Source organism: Saccostrea echinata, unplaced genomic scaffold (genome assembly GCF_033153115.1).
Source record: "Saccostrea echinata isolate AGI-Se365-2 ecotype Australia unplaced genomic scaffold, CSIRO_AGI_Sech_v1 ptg000064l, whole genome shotgun sequence".
In the NCBI taxonomy this organism is placed as follows: Eukaryota; Metazoa; Mollusca; class Bivalvia; order Ostreida; family Ostreidae; genus Saccostrea; species Saccostrea echinata.
This window is the reverse complement of record NW_026889813.1, coordinates 8,307,270-8,332,244: the sequence shown is the minus strand read 5'-3', so window position 1 is coordinate 8,332,244 and position 24,975 is coordinate 8,307,270. Positions and strand designations below refer to the sequence as shown.

Here is a 24,975-nt window from a genome sequence, read left to right as displayed (position 1 = left end):
GGAAAATTAATATGCCGATTTTCATGGAGGTTTTCATCCTCTATTTATTAGTACACGAGAGGTTAACTAGAAAAGGAAAACAAGCAGGACTTCACAATGAATGCATGTCTTTAAATGCTATTGTTCTCATAACAGGACAGAATACTTTAAATAAATTCACTGTGTACGTTAGAAATTGTCATTTGAATTCTTCTATTGTGATGGACAATGATGGATATGACCATGCAGGCGATGTCAGTTTGGAGTGGAGTGCCATATACCGGAAACAGCGGCGGATTTTTCTTGGTTCGGATCTGTATAGGATATTTTGTCGACTTGCTACAATTCATATCCGTAATTTGTGTTAACAAGCTAGTATTCTGGCCTATTGTGTACATATACATTGTGTTTATATCCGCGTGTACGTGTATTTTCTTCTACACAGTTCCCGTTGAGTTCAGTACAGAAACAGAAGCCCTTCTGACGTTAGTGTTCTTCAAATCAACGTCCTTTACAAATGCTGCTTACATTTTCGCGCGCTTGCGCATTCAAGCAGACCGAATTCCTTTCAATATTGTACTCCAGTTAGTTTGTCTCATAGACCTGATTTTTAACCTGATTCAAACTTTACAATGTTACGGGCTCCTTTTGACACCACAGCGTGTTTGATGTCATGGATTCTATAGGCAGTGCGTCAACGATTTTCAGGACATCATTTCAAACAATTCCTGGATTGTTCTTGGAATTCATGTCTGATTCGAAATCAATCTTGAGGGGAAGATAATATTTGTTGATTATCTCAATCAATGTTTAGAAGTACAGAACCTTTTGTGCTTTATTGCTATAGAAGAGATCGTGTAATACCGTCTTGTCAAACCAATTGATCAGTGTCCACCAGGTGAATATTTGAAAATCCTCGGACGCTTTCTCAAACATATTTTGTATGAAGCACTCTATCTAAAATAACTTTGAATGGATTGCAAAACAGCCTCAAAATATTGCAATTATAACTACGTACACGTTAAAGCGTGTAGTGATAATTATCCAATGGACTGTTTGTATACAATCTGTACATCATTGAACACGAAAAAAAATACATTACCTGTTTTTATACCTTTTATTAAATAGTATTGTTTTAAAGATGCCACATCTCCCTTAATAACTTTTTTATTCCTAAGAGAAAAAACCCTACAGATATTTTTTTTTAATCATACGAGGGTTGACTTTTCCTAGGGTAGAGGGACCAAAGTGATCTTTAGCCTACTTCACACAAAACCTTGATTAGTCATATTGATATGGAAATATCCTCAGGTACATGTAGTGTAGATTCAGGTTTGTTTAAATCATGACCCCCGAAGGTAGGGTGGGACACAATGGGGATCAAAGTTTTAAATAGGAACATATAGGAAAAAATCTTTAAAATTCTTATTCTAAAGAACAGCAACGTTATTATTAGTCATATTGTTATGGAAGCATCCTAAGGTAGTGTACGTTCAAGTTTGTTCAAATCATGATTCTTAGGATAGGATATGGATTACATCTTCAAAAATCTTCTTCTCAAGATAAGTAAAGGTCATGATTATAGTCATATGAATATGGAAGCATGCATCCTCAGATAGTTTAGATTCAAGTTTGTTCAAATCATGACACCTGGTGGGTAGAGTGGGGTTACAACTGGGGATCAAAGTTTTACATACGAATATACAAGAGAAAAAATCTGATGATGAAGAACAGCAGGGCCATATTGACGCGTTGTAGCCCATGTACCTCTTTTAGCTGATTTTCTCAATTTAACATCATGACATCAGTTGGTGGCATCTATAGCTAGTTACCTTGATTTTTTTTAATAATATCAATACATTCTTTAAATATTTCATTTTGGATGTTATATTGCTAAGACAGCCAAAAACGACATATGTTGTCTTTGGAACCCATCATAGGACGCTTGCACATGTAGTTATTATTTCAAAATGGCACAATCTGCTTAAGTATAAGTTGAATTTAAATGCTTGAGCCTTTGAAATTTCATAAATCTACAATCAAGGTGGAATAGTTTTATTGCAATAATCAAAAGGTTAATGCTGGAAACACTTTAAACAAGACATTTTTTGAATTTCTCTCAAATTTCTAATAATTTTTTTCACAATAAATGATAGATGTTTTGTGTTAGAGTGCAATTAACACTACAAACACAAAAATCCTTAAAATTCACCCACTTTGAAAGGTGTAATTATATGTAATACACATGTGTAGATGAGTTGCTTGCACTTTTTGATGTGTTTTTAATTATAGCCCAAAGAGAAATCACTGAGGGGATAAAATAATCCCTTGTCTGGATGTGTGAATCAAAGTGTTTCAATTAGAAGCATAACATCTCTCTTTCGATTTAAGTATCACAATATATACATTATAAGGTTGTTTTAGTAGTTAATTACTTTCCAGTATAAATGTATTTATGAAGACATGAAAGAAATGGCGTACCTACTTAGGGAACATCCTTAAATAGTGCCGAACATTTCTGTATCAACTTTGCAGGAAAAAATATCAGTTTTATGTGTTCAAAGAACGGGCTTTATCCACTAGAATGTGCACTTTAAAACAATTCCACACACATCAAACGGTGGACTCTTGCGACGACTTATACAACTTTTAAAATCATATGAGGAAATTTATATTTACTAGTATCCAAAAGGTGTCAGTTGATATTATGGGCACTTAATTTTTCTAATTCAAGATAAAAATCGCAGTGACAACTAACGTGAAAGTTTATAATACAGTACAAATAAATGACCTATGGATTTCTAACATTTAATTTCCGGGGAAAAAAGTTGATTTTTGTGGCTATAAATTTGTGTTTAATGTTGATTGATTCATTAAATGAATCAAAGATGGTAAACTGACGACTTGCTTCAGTTGAATGGTTTCTAAATGTTTGTGCAATTTTAATTTTTAACTTTAATTTGTTGATCAAAATGAAATAGCACTTCTGACTTCCATTTACCGATAAAGTATTCCCTGCAGTTTGTATCTGCTTTTGTATCTGAAAACAGGGAATCATTGAGGTGTCCAGAGGATCAATGCAGATCTACTAACTATTTATCTGACACAGGCGCTGCTGATCACTTCAGCAGTGAACACTGCTCAGATGACTGACGCATTTAACAAAAAATGAAATTATGTTTCTGGAGATTATATTTACTGGTGGGTACCTATTTATCATGAAATCAAAAAATGACATGTAATTTCTATTTTTATAATTAATAATTTTATTTTGAAATTGACATTTTTTCTACTTCTATCCGACAGTCCTTCTGATAAAAGATACAGTGCATTCCACCAACGGTGAGTATTTTTTTTTTATCTTCCCGAATCATTAAAGTAGTGCTTATCTGCTCTGCAAGCGAGTTTCACTGTGTTTTTCTATGGAACGGAAAGATGCACGATTTTCGTCGTCGTATTTTGACCGGAAGGAAGCCCTGAATTCTGTATAATGGGCCAATGGCTGCTTGATTTTCAATCGCTTCCGGTAGCAATTTAGTCTTCTGACGAATAGGAAGACAAACCTCTCTTCACATGGTATGTCAGAAAATCCTCCTAATGGACAGAGTAAATGAGATATCAAGTGCTTAACTATGATTATTAGGAAATTATAGAGTTTAATATATATATATATATATATATATATATGTATATATATATATATATATATATATATATATATATATATATATATATATATATATATATATACGGATTTTTAATGCAATTTGATTCATTTTTTTTTTCTCTGGACATATTTGGGTTGATTTAGTGTGTGTTATATATGCCCATAGCGCTAAAATTTCTGAAGTTTTTTGACCAAACTACACGAGTTTTAGGAATTGAGTGGTGTAGTGCATGCAAGTTGTTATTGCCTTGTTTACATTTTGCCGGCACGGAAGGCATAGTTAACAAATGAGAGACAGACAGACAGACAGTTATTTTGTTTTTAATTTTCTCCATGATATTGAGATTGGATCTATCTGTCTATTGTAAACATAAGGAAATGTATTTTTTAAAATAAAGTTAACAGTGCAAAATTTAAAAAAAACAAACTTAACAGTATAGGTACAGGTTTAAAAAAAATGGTGCTCGCATATGATTTTAAGAGGCAGTGTGGCAACGCACTTTGAAAAAATTACGCACTTTGAAAAAAATTTTCAAAGTGGGTTAAATTTTGGACAAAATCAACGCACTTTGAATTTTTTTTTTCAAAGTGCGTAAGTGCGTTAAGAGTGTACATCAACATTTTTTACCATGGAGACACTTACCGCACTTTGAAAAAATACGTATAAAACAAAAATTCTGGAATTAGATTTTAATAATGGACAGCATTATTTTTTTATATTTCTTCCGAAAAACTGATGAATTCATCTACTCTCATCGAGAACGAGGAGAAGACAGGTAGAAAGTCCCTCAGCTCAACTCTCTATCTTTCCTATTTACATAACTGGTATGACATTGATATTATTTCTCTCAATAAATTTGAGTTAACGGAAAATAGATGAAAAAATTGAGATAAGCTTTCCTGAAAAAAAAAGAATTAAGCACCCTATTATATTAAAGAAGAGAGCTGCGTAACCTTTATTCAAATTGTATCCACAATGATTCCTCAGAAAAAGTGCATTTGCATGGTAATGAAAACATGCTATTTGACATGTCTAGCGTTTTTTTTTTATATCAAATTACAGATTTAGAAGTAATCTGACTGCATAACTTTTTTGAGAAAAGTTATTAGTAAACGAGGTAAAAATTTCAGTCGAGTGAGTATTCAAATAAATAAGTCAACCATTGTTTCATATATGTTCACAATATATAGATAGATAGATGAATATGATAGAAAAATAGATGAATGAGAGAGAATATTGACTAAGCCGTGTACATTTTTTTTTCAAAGTGCGTTAATATGGTCGATATGAACGCATTTTGAAAAAAAAAAATCTTTTCAAAGTGCGTTTTTGACAAGAAAATGCACTTTGAAAAGATTTTTTTTTTCAAAGTGCGTTAAAGTGGTCCCAAAATTAACGCACTTTGAATTTTTTTTTCAATTGCGTAATTTTTCAAAGTGCGTTGTAACAAGGCAGTCCACCAAAATACCAGGCAATGGGTGGTTCCTCGCATGTCATGGATTTTAATTATTTTTTTCAAGTAGACTATTTGAAGCAATTGTTTAAACACATGGTGACATAAAAAAAAATTTAGTGTTCTTTTAGTCTTATTTTTGGTAAGTGCTTAATTTTAAGTGCAAAACGGGCAACATGATGTTAAACATTTACTACGTTTTTGATTTATTTTATATGAAAAAGATACTTATAAGTAGATAATATTAAAGTAATATTAAAATTAAAATATTAATATTAAATAAATATTATTCATAGTATAAATCCTTATCTTTGATAATATCAACGAATAATACAACTATTAATATATCTTTTAAAAAAAATGGGGGGTCTTCAATTGAGTTAAACAAGTGACTTATGACTTCATTATCCAATTTTCATTACGAATCCATCTGAAAACTTTCTCTTCATGTTGTAATACATACAAAGTACAAATTGTTGAATCAATCAATAAATTTGGTGGAAACAGTTATATTGAGAGAAATAAGAGGTGGCAAATTTATCTACTTAAAAAAATATCCAAATTAAGCCGATTCCGACCGAAATTATATAAAGAAGAAAAGCTACTATAATTTCGTCGTAATTTTGGCTGTTTTAACGTAATACTAGTATGTTTCTAATCATTGACAATTTGAGTACATTGTTATCCATATTTACAGTAAATTTTCATGTATTTCGTCATCACTGTGCTGCCAGGGGACACGGACATTATAAAGTTGGTCCATTACTCTTCCACAATAATTCCGTTGAAGCTGGACAACAGTATTGACTATGATAGTTTTAGGGCTTGTATGCACAGGCACTTGGGGTATGGAACCCTCCACCCTTTTTTCCATTTTACAAAAGGGTTACATTATCATTAACATATAGTGCATATGAGAATACCAAAATAGGAAAAAGGTGACTTGATCCCAGATTTAAAAAGAAAAAAAAATGGAAAAGGGGGGGGGGGGTGCGCCATACCCCAAGTGCCTGTGCTTGTATGTTAGTTCGACGTGTGTATTTATTGACGGAGAGTTAACAATCAGATTCATAAGACTTAATTCAAGTTATTTGTATTTTTTCTTTCAATATTCCTTTTTACGCAGCAACTTTAATCTGTATTGCTTTTCTGAAAAGGTATTTTGTGATATTAAAAAAAATCTTTTAGATATTTAATGTAATTAAACTACTGTATTAATGAGTGACCATATATTTAATACATTCTCAGTTTGTGTTTAAAATCAATCATTTATTTATTTTTGGAATTATTTTTCTAACTTTATGTATTCCTTCATTTATAAATAGCGTCTAGGGTAAATCGGTCTTGCTACTTTTTCTCTCAATTTTGTGCATGTATTTTCGAACAAAAGGAAGGAAATTCTATCCATATATGAAGCTGTACATAAATGTCCACAGTTCATCGACCTCAAAGTGTTCTCTCTGACCCTTGTCTTCAAGTAAAAATATTTATCTTATTTTTATCATTACTTTACAAACCTGAAACGATAGAAAGAATGGTTCCACTAATGAGAGTGGTGACGACACCAGTCACGTGGTACCATAGAAACGAGACCCGGAATAACCAAGGCGCACTTCAAAGAAAAATATTTACAAAATGGAACAGTTTTGAGGCTATTCAGGACTCAATGGTCGTAATAATGTTAACATAAAGACGGAAAATATTTTTTTGCACTCAATAGCTATAGATGATTGAAATGACAGGTACAAATCTTTTCAATTAACAGTAATCATAAAATGTTAATAAAATAGATTTTTGACATTATAGAATTAATTGACCATACGATACTTGCTTGTTATCTTCACTTTGTCCAGTGGGTGGAACCAGCGTATAGTTTACTGCATGAAAAGGTTGAATGTTGTCAATCAGTCTTCCATTATATTGCTCACTAATTGTGGTATTGACGGAATGGATTGAGACATTATATAGGGGTTTTAGTGTGGAGTTGAAACCACTACAGCCATACGTAGGGATAGGGTCGAGTTGAGGGTATTTAGTGGGGTATAGGTTCGATCCAATCGTCATAGAAAGACATAGAGAAAACGCAAGAACCCCAGAGACGACAGCAGACTGTAAAACATAGAAACATGCAACTAATGTTTGCTGACGGAAAAGTCACAATGCACTGTTATTGATAAAGAATTTTTAAATAGTTGAATTAAATATTCAAGTATAAATATACTAAAGTGGGATATTTGTTGATGAAGTTCGATTTTCATCATAACCAAAAAAATGAAATCTATACGTATACTTAATTTTTTCGTCTGGACCAAAATCAAATTGTGAGAGATAGAGAGAGAGATGGTAAGTAGGCAACAGCAATGAGAGATGTCTTACTTTGGCTGTGGCCCATGGAAAAATCATTCCCAAAAGATAAACTCCCACAAGAGGTCCTGATGTGGCAGATAAGGTCCCTAATGTAATCTATCACCAAAATAATTCCATAAGTATAAAACATACCAGTAATCAAAGATAACAGAGCTCACCACAGAGAATGTTATCTTTGTGTAAGGCAAAGTCCCACACTAAACTAGTACTCAGTAATCTAACAGTGTGCATCTCTAGATGTAACATCTATATAATTTTGGTCTGATACGGCTTGTAGTTACTTGGGAATGAACTTATCTAAAAACTTTAAACTAGTCACTTATCCAGAAAATGTAAGTCAAAGCCAGCATCTGAAGCATCTTTGAGAGTGTTTATCCCTTGATGCATCATCCATTCAAGTTTGGTTCAGGTAGGCCTTATGGTTTCTTGGTAATGGAGCTGCTCCAAAAAATTTAAGCTGATCACTAATCTGGAAAATGTAGGTCAGATTCAGAATCCGAATCAAGTCTGGTAGTGTGCATCCTCATTCAAGTTTGGTCATTATAAGCCTTATAGTTACTTTGAAATGAGATTTGCTCCAATAACTTTTATCTGGTCATTCATCCATAAATGTAGGTCAGATTCTGCATCCGAAGCAAGTCTAGTAGTGTGTATACTTAGATGTATCATCCATGCAAGTTTGGTCAAGATAGGGTTTATAGGTAGTTGGGAATGAGGCCTCCTCCAAAAACTTTAACCTGGTTCAGCATCCGAAGCAAGTCTGGTAGTGTGCATCCTTAGATGTATCATCCAATCAAGTTTGGTCAATATAGGGTCTATAGCTACTTGGGAATGAGACCTCCGAAAACTTCAACATGGTCACTCATCCGGAAAATGTAGGTCAGTTTCAGCATCCGAAGCAAGTCTGGTAATGTGCATCCGTAGATGTATCATCCATGCAAGTTTGTATAGGGTTTATAGTTACATGTACTTGGAAATGAGACCTGCTCCAAAAACTTTAACATGGTCACTCATCCGGAAAATGTAGGTCAGATCAAGCATCCGAAGCAAGCCTGGTAGTGTGCATCCTTAGATGTATAATCCATGCAAGTTTGGTCAATATAGGATTTATAGTTACTTGGAAATGATATCTGCTCCAAAAACTTTAACATGGTCACTCATCCGGAAAATGTAGGTCAGATCCAGCATCTGAAGCAAGCCTGGTAGTGTGCATCCTTAGATGTATCATCCATACAAGTTTGGTCAATATAGGATTTATGTAGTTACTTTGGAAATGAGACCTGCTCTGAAAACTTTAACCTGCTCCAAAAACTTTAACCTGGTTATTCTTTAGCTGAAATTGTAGCATCTGAAACCTTGACTGGTACAAAGAAACACACTAGAAGCATCATCCATGCATCTCTGATCAGTTTAGGGATTAGAAGTACTTGAAAAGAAATCTGCTCCAAAAACTTTAACCTTGGACGCCGACACCGAGGTTATAACATTAGCTCTCCAAACTTCGTTAAAGGTGAGCTAAGAAAATCGACGTCTTCAATATTTGTAATTATGAATTGTTTAACCGTTTAATTAACGATTATGATGATAGGAAAACGCGAAGCCAATACTTGCCTTTACTAAATTTTGATACATATCATAATTTTTTGGAGACTAACCATAACTAAAAACAAAAGTACGCATCTTGCAATCTATGAAAAAATTAAAGTGTAAGCAGTTCCAACCTAGGTTACACAAGTATAACTTGGGTAGCTATTAAATTTATTCCATATAATTTATTATTTTTTACAAGTATACTGGAAAAAAGAAACAATTTCCACTAAAAATGACTTTAAATTGTACACAATTTAAATCCAACGTCAAGCGGATCGATTGGTACGTTTTGACGTCAGATCATATTGTGATGATGTAGTCAACATAGCTTATACAATACTAAATAATTTTTCAGCCAATGAGATGGCGCGTTACAACCAGAATTAAATTATTTTTAAATAATGTTAACTTTTATTAAGAGAGAAAAATTACGAGAAAACAAAAGAAGAGTTGCCAAACACGTTTTTAAAAATGTTTTACGGTGTGACCGTTGGGGGGAGTACAGTTGTTCCATCAAAAAGCTTTACAAAACTTACACTTTTACAACAACTTATTTGATATGCCACTTCAAACTCAAGCGTCCGTCACAGTAGCTCAGTCGGTAGCGCGCTCGCTTCGTGATCGGAAGGTCGCGTGTGTTCGAATCATGGCCGCGACTGACCTAAGTCGATAAAAAAAAAATAGGTAGCAACTGTTCCCTTTGCCAAGCGCTCAGCACTTTGAAGTGAAAGTTGCAGCTCCTTTGGATTAGACCCAGGCCCCGTGTCACGCTGGGCGTCGGCACGATAAAGAACCCTCACTGCTCAATGGCCCTGAGTGCCGACAGAAAGTCTAAATTTGAATTTAAGCCCTTTACTGTTACATGGTGACGTTTCTACATGAGTGAAAAATTCTCGAACGGGACGTAAAACAACATTCAATCAATCAATCAATCAAACTTAAGCGTTTGTGACGTTCTTGACGTCGTAAGTAATCAGCATTTTCATAATGGAGTTGAAATAAGCCTAGAGCAATTTTTAACAAAAAGCATTACATAGAGTAGATACAGCTATTTTGTTTCTTTTAAGCTCTCTGAAAGAACTAAATTTTCATGATAACTGCGGGTCTTTCACACTTGCCATTATGGCATGAAATTGTGGTAGCAAAAGAATTCTGGGAAGGTTTCAAACAAAAATTTGCCTGGCGAATGTATAGATTTCATTTTGTATTTCCACTGTTCTTAGACGTTTGTCTATAGAGCTCGCTTCCCGAGCAGCAGTTACGCGCTGTTTCTGCAGTCGCTATTCATTTCTGTGTTCTTACTTTGGCAAAAAATACAGTTCCAACGTAAATAAGATGCTACAGTAGGAGTTTTTGGATTGGTTTTGATTGATTGATTGATTGATTGTATTTTCTTTTACGTCCCTCTCGAGAATTTTTCACTCATATGGAGACGCCACCACTTGCCGGTGGAGAGCTGCAAATTTTGTCCTATACTCGGCACTTACGGCCATTGAGCAGTGAGGAATCTTTTTCGTGCCAGCACCTACTGCGACACGGGACCTAGGTTTATACAGTTTCATCCGAAGGACCGGTCTCCACGTCCCACAGTGGGATTCGAACCCGCGACGTAAGGATCAACTCCTTGCTTCGCGACTCTAGAGCAGACGCTCTAACCACTGCGCCACGCGGGCGACTGGATTGGTTTTGAAGAATAGACTATACTAATAGCTAATTTACCAAACATGTCCTCTGCATTTTCTGTACAAAAAAACTTGTTCTTCCAAAATCTTCTGAACAAACTATGATTGATCAGTTTCTACAAAATCAGTGCCATATTATTTCTTGTGTTAAATAATAGGAATTCATTGCTGGATGGGATAGAATATATGTTAGGGTATTCTCAATGACCTTAGATACCATGGGTATATGAAGTCTTTGGAGGCATATGCTAATGCATATTATGGTAAAAAATAAGATATGTCTTACGATGATTCTCGACTTACTATATAAATAGTTTTTATCAGAAAATCGAGCATAAAACAATTTCATCTGATACTTCAAAAAGATTTATGATATTTCTGATTATAGTAGACCGTGATTTTTGATATCTCTGATTATAGTAGACCGTGATTTTTGATATTTCTGATTAAAGTAGACCGTGATTTTGGATATTTCTGATTATAGTAGGCCGTGATCTTTGATATTTCTGATTATTGTAGACCGTGATTTTTGATATCTCTGATTATTGTAGACCGTGATTTTTGATATCTCTGATTATTGTAGACCGTGATTTTTGATATCTCTGATTATAGTAGACCGTGATTTATGTTATTTCTGATTATAGTAGACCGTGATTTATGATATTTCTGATTATAGTAGACCGTGATTTATGATATCTCTGATTATTGTAGACCGTGATTTTTGATATCTCTGATTATAGTAGACCGTGATTTATGATATTTCTGATTATAGTAGGCCGTGATCTTTGATATTTCTGATTATTGTAGACCGTGATTTTTGATATCTCTGATTATAGTAGACCGTGATTTTTGATATCTCTGATTATTGTAGACCGTGATTTTTGATATCTCTGATTATAGTAGACCGTGATTTATGATATTTCTGATTATAGTAGACCGTGATTTATGATATTTCTGATTATAGTAGACCGTGATTTTTGATATCTCTGATTATTGTAGACCGTGATTTTTGATATCTCTGATTATAGTAGACCGTGATTTTTGATATCTCTGATTATAGTAGACTGTGATTTTTGATATCTCTGATTATTGTAGACCGTGATTTTTGATATCTCTGATTATAGTAGACGGTGATTTATGATATTTCTGATTATAGTAGACCGTGATCTTTGATATTTCTGATTATAGTAGACCGTGATTTTTGACATTTCTGATTAGTGTAGACCGTTTACCTGCGTTATTGTGCCAGGTAAATTCATGGCAAGAAATGACATTCCGACAATTATACCACCAAAAACAGAAACTAAAATGTATATAAACATCAATTATAAACAAAATAAATCATGACTTGCATTATTTTTGTTTTATTTTTTTTTTTTAGTAATAACATACTAGTGTGTAATGAAAAGTAGAAAATAACAAACTGATCAATCTCATAAATTCTGTAAACAATATGAATTGTGAGCAGGACAACAAATGAACTCCAGGGTATATCAGCGGTGGGATGAGGTGTCTAGGAGGAGTACATGTAATCATCCCCTAAGGACCGGTCACAATCGCACTGAGCGCATATATTAATCAGGTCATCCGTTGTCAAAATTAGTATAAAACAAGGCCTAGCAATTGGTATGAAACACTTCAGTCAAAATACAAGCGAACGATGTCATTATAATTACCGTAGAATTAAACAAGACTAGCAATTGAAAACCCTGTAACATCAACTTATTTGTCAGTAATTAATCTAGATTATGAAATAAATCGTACCCATAACATGCTCTTGCGAAGCAGTTGGTAATTATATACACCATATGCAGGTGATAGTGGAATATTGCTACATAAATAGTGAAAGTTGACGATGAAAAAAAAAACTGAAGTCTTCCGCTTTGTCATGTAATTCAACTTTAATTTAGTTTGCCATAGTAAAACATTCAAATATGAAGCAAATGTGGTTGAATCTGTGATTTTTTTTTTATTTCAAGTTTCACTTGACCTTTTGGCAAATGCAACTTATCGTTGGGTCAAATTTTTGCTTGTTTCATACCAATTTGTTAAGCCAATATTTAAACAAATAATTTTGAATACGGTTATCTCCATTAACACGATCATTACAGAGGGCTCAGGGTGTGACTGGTTCACGGGGAATGCTTACTCCTCCTAGGCACCTGATCTCTTGTGTTTCCAGGGGTCTGTGTTTTTGCTCTGATCTTAACTGGTAGTGTTTACAGGATTTATGACATCGATCTGTTCTTGTCTTCACGGTTTTGCTAAATCAATGTTCCTTTCTTTGAGATATATGGTATCAAAATTTTCAGATCACCATTACATGTAGCCTCTGCTAAGAAGAAAAATACACTTGTCTGGCAAGTATTTCTTAGCAGAGGTTACATGTAATACCACTTTTAGGTAACAGTTAATAAAAACAATTTTTTGTCCGTATTCCAAACTATATTATCATGATTCTATTAAGAAATACATATGATCTTTCTCAACGAACAATACTCGCCTGTAGCCTTGGTGACAATAGAACCTTGTCGCAGCGTGAAGCATTGGAAGTAAGGCTGAATAATGTCCTCCCAAACCAGGGCAGATATTGCGCTAAGTCCTGACGACATTGTGCTGAAGTGCAAAATCAGGGGGTAGAACTAGCCTAATGTGTGCATGCGTGTTTGTGTACTCACTAGTTTGTTGTGAACCCATATACATGTACAGTATACTATCTGACTCAGTCATAGCTGCAAAATTTCTGAAGAATGACTGGGTAAAGAAGTTTAATTATTTTAGGGTCAAAAACAATGAAATATTCCGACAAAAATGCCTATAAATTCAATTGTCCTTTTAATCTCATACTTGCTACAAAGAGAATTGGTGGCCAGGGTCTTTATTTAAAGGCCAAGTCAAGGGCAAAGGGTTTAATTAATACAACATACGAACCTGTATTAAAGTATATCACTTATAGTCTTTAATCTCATACTTGCCGCTAGGATGTAAGGTTGTCTGAGAAAGAAGTACATTGATACATAAGACGATACTAGTGATGGTATTTAACGAAGTAGTTTGACACCAGATAACTTTATCTTATTTCCTCCCAAAAAAAGTTTCTTTTTCTTGACAGAAAAAATGTAAATATCTGGGTCAAAGGTTAAGATGTTATTACAATAATGTTATAGTTTCTTTATCAGCAAAATGTTTGAAAAATGAACGATGGGATTTTCCACTTTCCGCTTTGATTGTTTGTTTGTTTTTTTTTTTTTTTTTTTTTTTTTTTTTTTTGTTTGTTTGTTTGGCTGGTTGGATTTGATATTTTTTTTTAAAAGAACAACGTTTTTAATCCTTTGCCTTTAAATCAAGTGGTTTTACTTGGGGGCAAACGATATGATAATGGAAGTACTGTGGAATCGTTTAATTCCTGGGGGTCAATGTTCGTAGGCAAGCAAAATTTTACTTGTTTGCGGGGGGGGGGGGGTTATTTCGTGGGGTACTCGTTTTCTACATTAGATTCAATGAATCAATATGTTTACAAAATAAAAGTACGTGGGGATGTTAATTTCTGGGTAAGGGTGACCCACAAAATCAACGAACATTGCCCCCTTCCCCCCCGAAAATGATTCCATAGTAATAAAAGAAAAATACTTGTAAAAATATTGCAGTATTTAACTTCTTAAGATACTTTCTGTCACTTGAATTAATTCTGAGTTTTGTATTTAATTCATAAAGAACAAGAAAAATAAAATGCTTGAATCTTAGTTTTTTAAAAAAGCCATCTTTTTACAGCCAGTCTTTTTTTTTCATTTTGCAATATTGCTAAACAGATGCATTGTCATATGTCAATTGTGGATCTTCATTTACTCATTACTTGTAAATTGCAGAATACCATGTAATCAGAGTAAAAGACCAAATTTAAACGTTTCAGATATTTGTTTTCTCCTTTTAATGTAGCAGTAAATTACTGAAGGCAGTATAAGTTTCAATTCAGTAGATTGCTGATAATTGCAGCTGTGTGATAAACATGAAAGATCGACAAATAATCTAGAACATAGTCAATGCCTTAGAGGACAGGACCCCCATTCTCCTAGTCTGCACATCATGTCTAATTATTTTTACTGAAGCACTTTTGAGAGCAAAAATGAAATGAAACCCTCTGGAAAAAAAAAAACATAAATGGATGTTATGTAACTCTTGTTTTTCTTCATTGGGATCCTTTATATAAATCATGTACTTATATACTTCATATCATCCATTTAATTTCTTCTACGTTGACATTTCTATCACCCCTTTAATTTCTAAATTGATATTTCTATCACCCGTTTAATTTCTACATTGCTGTTTCTGTCTCCGGTCTTGAATTGGCTTTTTTGTTCCCAAAAACCTCAATGTTAATTTTTTCAAGAAATTATAAGACCTACCAGCGCCAAAATGTCAATCAGATGATATACAATACCAGACATACTTCACATGCTTGCATTAGCAAGATAACTGATCAGGTGGAAATTTTTAAAAAGGCCTTTTTCCAGTATCTATAAGCCCTAATTGTACTGAACAAGCATGAGTGATGCATATATCAGAATTTCATTAACTTCATCTGACTTGTATTTGCCGGATGAGTGAACAGGTTAAATTTTTTCAAGCTTTTCCATTCCTAAGGAAGATAAGTCTTACTTTGACAAACCTGATTAACTTTAGGGATACAACACCTTGCATTAGACATGCTTAAGAAGTTGTAACTAATCTATATGTATATTTTGTCGCCCACGTGGCGTAGTGGTTAGAGCTTTCGCTCTATAGTCGCGGAGTAAGGAGTTGATCCTTACGTCGCGGGTTCGAATCCCATAGTGGGACGTGGAGACCGGTCCTTCGGATGAGACTGTATAAACCGAGGTACCGTGTCGTAGTAGGTGCTGGCACGAAAAAGATCCCTCACTGCTCAATGGCCCTGAGTGCCGAGTATAGGTCAAAATTTGTAGCTCTCCACCGGCAAGTGGTGGCCTCTCCATATGAGTGAAAAGTTCTCGAGAGGGACGTTAAACAAAACACAAACAAACAAAAACATGTATATTTTCTTGACAAGTGCCTATAATAAAATGTTTGGAGCAGGTCAATTCCCAAGAAATTATATATTTCCTTGATCGCACTTGAATGGATAATGCATGAAGATTCTCGTACTGACTGGTAGAAGTCACTGTAATGAACTTACTTTCGATTAATGGATCGCATTGAACATTTACTGGTACGAAACTTCGCCTTACTTATATGTATATACACATAACATTCATTGAGGTGATTACCTCTGTTTTTTTTTTCTTTTTTGTTTGGTTTTGTTTTGTTTCTTGGGGGAGGGTATTTTTTTTGGGGGGGGGGGGGGTTCTTCCACTGTATAAGAGATGTCTGTGAATTTTAGAAAGAGACATTTCATAAGTAAAAGAGATAAATTTTTCCTTTTGAAGATATTTTTGTTTCGAAAAAAGATATTTTTGCTTCTAAAAAAAAGATTTTTTTACTAGCATGCAAGGAAGAGGATATGTCAGCTTGAAATCCCAATTGGATATTATTTTTTATACCGTTATGAAAAGTACATGTCCGTCTGATGCCCTCAATTTACCAAACACTTCACGCTACCACTATCAAAATAAAAACCGAATTAGCAGACTAGCAACAGCACATTGAAATGTAAATCTTGCCGACGATATATTCTGGGAAACCTGCAGCAATTGAACAATACGTATAATAATTATACCTCATACAACTTAATTGTTATCGAACTGTCTAGAATTGATTGTATCACTCTAGAATAAATAAGTACTTGGTGATCTCTCTCATGTTTCTCTGTTTTTATAGCATTCAAAACTAGGTGATGACACAGATATTTTTAAATTCGGGAAGGTAAAGAAGACAGATGCAATAAAAACTGTGAAACAAAAAAGTGCTTACACTTTCCGTAGCATCGCGAATTTCCTTAAACAATAGACCATTGTGTTTAATAAATAAGTATAAATTTAGTCCTTGATAACGAGTGTCTGTCAAGACTGGTAACAGGCAAATGAGTGAGACAATTCATGATTGAAATGAATTGTCTTATATGACCAGAATTTTTTTTCGTTCGTAAATGAAGGCCGACCCACCCTTAAGGTCTGACTTTATTTTTGAGAAAAAAAATTATTGGAAATTCCAAAGGCAGATTAAAATGAAAATAATCCCCGGTAGCTTTTTCATAATTCAGTTGCTAAAGTAACTCACTCTCTCTTCTTGATGTAATGAGAAGTATGTTCTTTGTGGAGAAGCTCTTAGATGTTTAAAAGATCTTTCATACCACGGAGTTCTTTATTTTGTAAAACAAGATTTCTTTCATGATAACCGAAATAATTCTTTTTATTAGAAAGATATGTTTTCAGCAAAGGACATTTCTTAATCATAATGAGGTAACTATTTCTATTTTAATAAAGAGAGAGAGAGAGAGAGAGATCAATTTGAGAAAGAAATCTTTTCAGACCGAAAGATTGAGAGATATTTCAGTAATTCACAGGAGTACATAGCAAAAAATCTTGTTATATTTAAGACTTAGAGAAAAAGAACTCCTTTTTATCATCTAGATTGTATATTGGATGAGGGTATCTTTATACATGAAAACGCATCTACACGCAAGCCAAAGTTTTACTTCTTTTGACAATTTAATTTTAAATTCTTTACAAAGAAGAAGGTATGGTTTTAGCTTTATTGTGCCCTAAAAATTTAATGTTTTCAAGAAATTTTGAAACTGGCTTAAATATTAGTAGAGTATATGACTGTAATAAATCAGGAATGAATATAGCATGACGGAGTACCATTCTGGATATATGACGTCATTAATTTGATGCATTTCTCTATTTTAAACAGAAAAAGCCTCAAAATGACCCATTTCAAGGGTTATTTCCCTTAAGAAAATAGTGTCCACAGGCGTCGCCCACGTTAATTTTTAGATATGTTTTGTAAAATTCTTTGAAAAATCACATATCTCAAAATCTTTGTGGGCGATGCCTGTGGACAATATTATCTGAAAGAAAATTCCATTGAAAATTGATGTCTTCTGCAACTTTTTATGAAAATACGGGAAAATGCACAAGTTTATGACGTCACAATTAGCATTTGGAAGGTCATGTGAGAAAAAAGATTTGTATGATCTTTCTGCATGGAATTTCAATAATTCAAAAAGCATGAGTTTTAATTTTTTTTACATCACTTTTATTTTTAAGAAAAACACGGGGCAAGATTTGTATTGAAACCGTACCTTGTTCTTTCGCAAAGTAAGGTAAAATTGATTTAGTTTGACAAGGAGCACACGGTGAGTGTGACCGGTCGGCAGGGGATGCTCACTCCTCTATGGCAGCTGATCCCACCTCTGTTGTTTTAGAGGTCCGTGTTTGCTCTGCTCCTGATTTATATTGTTTGAATGGACTTTTGAGCTTGAATACTGTTTGTTATCTCCGTATTGTATTTAACTGTATTTTTAACAGAACATCTTTTCTAAATGTAACAAATAAATCTCAGTTAACTATGTGAAGACTTTGCAGCCCTTTTTCTCAATAAATGTTGTACTAGTTACTTTAGTCAGTAACTTTAGACATTAAACCGTAATATGGTCATTTGATGACATTAAAAAATATCATGTAATCAAAGGGGCGGAGATGAACTTTCAATAGTTAAACAGTACCCTTATGTTGTCGGTTGTTGTAGTTATGATTTAAAATTAATATTATCGACTTACCTTAATGTAGCACTGAACAAACTCGCAAGAAATAGTCCCGCCAATCCGGGAATATCGGACAGCTGCTCCATCATGAAATACGGCACAATCTGAGAGAAAATCAACAGTATTGGTAGTAAAATACTATCAACTTCATGAACAAACGAAAACAATTTATCAAAAAATTATCATTAACTTTTCAAATGAGTGGAAAGGTCTCTTTATTACAAACGTGCCAAAGTGGGGGGGGGGTGTTTTTTTTTTGTTTTTTTTTTTTTTGTTTTTTTTTTGGGGGGGTTTGGGTTTTTTGTTTTTGTTTTTGTTTGGGTTTTTTTTGTTTTTTCTTTGTTGTTTTTTTAGGCTGGGGTCAAATATAAAGCTCATATCTGGGTCATAGTGCTCAAGACATATTGTTAATAGTAACCTAACAACAAAACTTTATGATAAACTAGGTGACTTCAACATTTCTATCGTCAACTTCTCTTATTTATGTAGCAATATACCATTATAACCTGCATATGGAGTTTATGTCTCCAAGTTGATTCGATACGCAACAGCATGCTCTACTTACGAACAATTTCCAAAACTAGGCAATTTACTGACAAATAAGATAAATCAAGAATATCAACAGTTTCGTTTAAAGTCAACATTTCGCAAATTCTATGGTTGATACGATGACCTTTTTAGCAAATACAATCTATCATTAAGTCGAATCAGTTTGACTAACGTTTCATACAATTGTGCTAAATGTGAGGTCATTATACTGAATTGTCTACAGATTTTTCCGTTTAACCGATCATGACAAGGAGCACACGGCGGGTGTGACCGGTCGACAGAAGATGCTTACTCCTCCATGGCACCTGATCCCAACATTTATGTTTCAGAGGTCCTTGTTTGCTCTGCTCCAAATTTGTATTGTTTGAATGGACTTTTGAGCTTGATTACCGTTCGTTTTCTTCATATTTCATGATGATACACTCACATTTCAAAATTATAGATATCTTGGTTACACATTATGGCACAAACACAGTTGTATGAGAAGAACATGAAAGTAATTAAAGTAAACAAAATATCTTCTTTGTCGGAAGGGAGATAATCATTTGTATTTACAATTTGCAACAAAAGGTGAAAGATTATATTTTCATAAATATGAGGGAGAGAGAGAGAAAAGTTAATTAACACTAAGGTTTAAAGGTTCATACTCTTTTAATGTCAGTGTGAAAATGATCACCCTGTTGTATATGGCTTGAAATACGTATAGATATTTTAAATTGTTTCTGACTGTTTCAGTAATTAACAGGAAGCTACTTACAACCAAGCAAACCATATAATGTTTAAATCAATGATGGATACGCTAGTTTAGGATGATTGCTTCAATAGAAAAATTGAATATATAGTTGTCTTTAAAGTTTTCAAGAACATTTAAAGCCAAATGTATTAAATAATAAACAAAAGAAATGTAACTAACTCAAACATTTATAAATCAGTTTTGCAAATCGAAAGTGAGTGACTCTAATATAACCGGTAGAAATACATAAGTCGGTATTTCGTTTAATAATCTATTAACGATCCAAAATTTAGCTTTTTCTACACGATCTGGAGTCGGCAGTGCAAGGTCCAGTTTTCAACTGACGATCTTCTATAAAACAACGAATTTTTAGCAATTACAATGACGAGTTAACTCTGAGCTTAAAGACATAATTGACATAACCTAATAATCGCCAAGGTGAAGAGATAGTACTAAAACACTACAACTCAGGCGGTTATACCAACCTCATTCGAACTATGGACCAATCCGGCGCCTTGTAAATCGCATTTGGCAATCGAGAAGTAAGCAAACATAGTCACACCCAAAAAAGTAATCAGAGTCTCATATAAAACAGCCGCTGGTAAGTTAAAAAGTACCGATCTGAAAGAGTCATTAATTAAAAGTAATGCATGTGAAAATGAAGCAATTTGTATCAACATCTAGAGATGTTTGGAACACCTGTCGCCTAAAGGTACATATACTCAGAAGAAATATCGGGTGTGGAGATTGTATTAAGATTTCTCTCTGCAATATTCTATGTAAACGTTCAAATGCAAGGGTTGAAGTATGCATTGTTCATGAAATTTCCTTGCACAGTTGCAATGTCCTTTTCGTATGTATACAGATTCCGTTGTGGCTAGATAGCCGTTGTAACTGTGAGGGTACCTTTAAATGCAAACATTTTAGGACAGTGAAGATAATCATTTTCAAATCAAAACTAAGCACTTTGAAACGGTTGACCGCAAACTTTTACACTCTCTATTTTATACTGAAATAAAAGTTAATTGGAATGTAGAACCAATTTGTATATGAAAAGATGGATTATGAAGGTCCATGCTCTGTATAATAAAACAAATTTATTATGAAACCACTAGGAAATACTCCCTTACAAAGGTTTATTGATCAATAACCGTGAAAATTTAATTGGCTAATGGATGATTATATGAGCCTAAAGAAAAATATTTTTCATCGTTAGTAAATAAATATAATGCTATTTATTGTAATTAATAGAGTAAACAATAGTTTGATATTCATTGTCGAAGAGAAAGGGCATTAAAGGGTTTCAACTCGGACCACATTGACCACGCCATTATAAGGCTGATAGGAACTTCCGGAGCTTCCGATATACAGACTTACTTTCTTGCTTCTCCTATAGATTCGGTTGCGCAAATCCTTTGAATTCCGGACTGGCTCAAAGCGTTTCCTATCCATGAGGTAATTGTTCCTATGGTAACTGCCCAAAATGTCTGCCTATCCGTCGGATCAGCATCAAAACTTTCAAAATAATGTAAATTTTTTTTAATAAGTTAGGTGCTGTGGTATATTGTCTGTGTACTAAAGTAAACTGGACCACTTGATAAGTAACATTTTGGTTGAAGAAGCGAGAGCGAGAATGTGAAGAATGAGAATATTATATAAAAAATAACATCTTTGTATGAAATTCATACACATATTCTTTTTTTTCTTAAAAAGTACTTGAAAAATTGAAGCCTATCTTCGTTTTTGGCTGTTTCCCATAGTTCCTCTACACTTCTCTGATAATAGATCTAAAAAAAAACAGTAAACACTGCAATTTAAAACTAACACGTATTAGTAAGATTTATTGGTACTTTGCCAACCAGTTTATCATAATTAGTACCTTTATTAGGAGTACCGAAATACCGGCCAACATAACGACAAACTGAAACACATCCGTCCACACAACGGCTTTTATTCCTCCCTACAAAAGATTTTGGGTATGACGTCATTTTTGTTTGCTTGTTTGTTTGTTTGTTTCTGTAGAATGGTAGATATATGTAGATACTCTATGTAATATGTTTGACAGTATCTGCTCTTTTATTCAAAAATATTCATTGTAGAGGGTGGGGTGGGGGTGGCTGTTGACTTACCAACATAGTGTAAATTATAACAACGACAGCAACAACTGATACGGAAGCCCATTTGGGGAATCCAGTCACTGAAATGAAGATAGAGATACGATACATGAAAGATATTTGTTACTTGCCGATTTTTCCCCTCTGTACAACATAAAAAATAAACAAAAGAAAAAAGGACATTCAAAATGAATATTTTTTATTAAGCTTTTTTTTTTTTTTTTTTTGATCAAACTATTGTTAATTTTATGAATAACATATGTAGAAGATATTTTTCCCCGAATTTTGCATATGCCTTCAAAAAGAAAGAAAACTTTAATCATACCTTTCAAAAACTTTTTTTTTAATTGTACTAAAGCAAAATGGGCATGCTTGAGCGTTATTACGATGGAAATTTGTATAAACTGAACCTACTCAGTTATTCAGCTTTCTCCACTTTTGTGTACACTATCATCGATTCTTTCATTGTATTATCAGAGGATGTAAAATTTAAACCTTCAATGTCGAACCGAGCCCTTACCATTCCTTGTTGCTTAATGGAAAAGTATGACACAAAGTACGTTTTAGGATGTACCTCTTTTAAATTCTTTCAAAGGACTCTTTATAATTCAGTCAAAATTATCTTCAAGTTTAAAGGATTCAAAAATGTTAAATTAAGTTTACAAAATGTTAAGTAACATTTGCTTTATACAATGTATATATATATATATATATATATATATATATATATATATATATATATATATATATATATATATATATATATTTATAGATGAAATTAAGTTTTATTTTGCTTATAATTTTGAGTTATGGAACATTTCATTTCGTATTAAATAATCCACATTACCTGACTCCATTGCCAAGCCCGGAAGGAAGAGGCAAACAGCCATGTATGTCATCTATTTACAAAATCATAAATTGTCATTTGTTAACGTATTGAAATTTTTTATAATATATGTATAATACAATGTTATACATATATATCTTATATATATATATATATATATATATATATATATATATATATATATATATATATATATATATATATATATATATATATATATATATATATATATATATATATATATATATATATATTATATGTATGTATGTATGTATCTCTATATCATGATGTTTAATAGCTGCTTATTAATAAAAATAAAACTCTATAAATCTATTTGTATCCATTACTTTTCTTGTATTATGTACCTTGCATAGAACTTTTTTTCTGAAAACTTAAATAAAACGTACCGTAAACAGAAGTCCGAGAAGACAGCCTACCAGTCTTACTGCTCTAGACTGAAACCTCATTTCCAGATACTGCAAGGACAAACACCTTAGAAAACTGCATTCAAATAGAAGTAAGACAAGCAAATAGTCTTAAAAAGAAGAAAAGAGCAACGTATTTTATATTTAGTAAAGACAAAATGTAATTTCCTACCTCATACACACTAGTGATTTGAAGAGGATAAAGAACAGGGACAATGAAAATGGCGACGATGGTATAGCCGACAACCAGACCCACGATCCCCATGTAGATCTGGGTTCCATAGTAGTAAATCTCCACCGGAAGTCCTAATAAACTGATGCCTGACTGAAATGTTACAAGCAGCGACAGTGCCACCGGAAGACAAGTGAATCGGCGATTCCCCATCAGGTACTCTTGTACCGAGCGCTGTTTCCCACCAGAGCGAGAGTGATAGACCCCGATTACCAACGATATTACCAGAGAGAGTCCAAACACAATGTAATCGACATATCCAAGAACTTTGGTCTTCATCTCTTTTTTGGAAGATATTCTATGAACGTTTTGATAAATAGTTTTGAATGTGAAGTAAAATTCAAAACACACGAATTGAAACAAAAAGTTTTGTTCTGTCCAAAAAGATCCTAATTCATGAATGGCAAACCTTTGACGTGTAGAAATTTATAATGCATTCGAAATTATCAACTTGGGATAATACCACCTGAGATTATCATGTGTATGAATACAAAATCATTCGCAGCTTAGTTTCAGTGACAGCTATCAAATATAAATGCAAGATCATTCACAATACACTGATCTTAAACAGTGAAACAGTAGTATCCTAAGTGACACCTGTAGCCCAGAAAAATTAACAAGTGTAGAGTTGTATTGCATGGACTACTTTCCGGGAAATCTTTAGGTGGAAAATTTTCTCACAAAAATGATATTGCTTGTTTATTTATTTATTTTCCATTATTATTTATTTATTCTAAATTGTTGAAAATTTTGTGACTGATTTTTAGGTAATCAAAAATACTTGTTAATACATATCGGTAAGTTTGTCCTGCACATGTTAGTAAATTAGTCATAGACTTGGGTACATTTTTTTTTTCGGGGAGCTACAGTTCTGCAGCTACATAACAGTTTAACAATTTTTCAGTGCCATGTAACGTGACAGTAACAAACAATTCCCACGTGGTTTTTCTGTCCAATGACAGTGTTGTTTATGCTTGTAACGTTGGTTACTACCAGTCAGATGGAAACGCTCATCTTCACTGTACACAAGACGGTGTCTGGAATGGAACGGAACTCATATGCCAACGTAAGTGTCAGAGAATAGGAAACGTAAGTAATTAATTCATTTGCTTCAACTACCCAACTTTAAGTAGTAATGCAACAAAACTGGAAAGGACAAGTTATTTGGATGAATTTTTAAAAATGACTGGAAGCATGTTTATCAACCTGCTGTAAAAATACAGACGATGAGAAGAAATTTCTATAACTCAGCATATGTCTTTTGATATTGTCTAAATACATGCAAAATGTCTCATTGATATCTTAAGTCACAAAAATGCCCCAAAATGATGCTAAAAATGTCAGGCGTTCAGCACATTTTTGTTACATTTTGAAAATTCGATATTTTTTAAAAAATGATTTATGTTGGAAATAAAGACTTTCCTTGCAAAACTCAATGTATTGAGCTTAACATTAAGACTGTAGTTACTTTAGTTTGACCAAGCTATTGTTATGGCTGATGTTGGAAAAAGTGGTATACCACGTGAGGAGTACAACAGAGTTGCCAAAAACACTGATTTTAAAAATCTCTTGACAAGTTAGTCAAAATAGAATTTCTATAGCGTAAAACGATAACT

General features: G+C 33.4%; 1 protein-coding gene across 1 annotated transcript; it reads right to left on the bottom strand.

Annotated features, from left to right (window-relative positions):
* Positions 1-3,267: 3,267 nt before the first annotated feature.
* Positions 3,268-23,541, bottom strand: LOC133175730 (sodium-coupled monocarboxylate transporter 1-like). Its single transcript, XM_061310836.1, has 14 exons — positions 23,342-23,541; positions 23,110-23,178; positions 22,703-22,754; positions 21,871-21,938; positions 21,621-21,701; positions 21,119-21,232; positions 20,227-20,421; positions 18,475-18,563; positions 13,243-13,355; positions 11,972-12,042; positions 7,477-7,563; positions 6,932-7,209; positions 6,618-6,712; positions 3,268-3,573 (listed from the first exon to the last, which is right to left on the bottom strand). Exons 1-14 carry the CDS (start codon positions 23,510-23,512, stop codon positions 3,365-3,367), a joined length of 1,692 nt encoding a protein of 563 aa, XP_061166820.1. The 5' UTR covers positions 23,513-23,541; the 3' UTR covers positions 3,268-3,364.
* Positions 23,542-24,975: the final 1,434 nt, after the last annotated feature.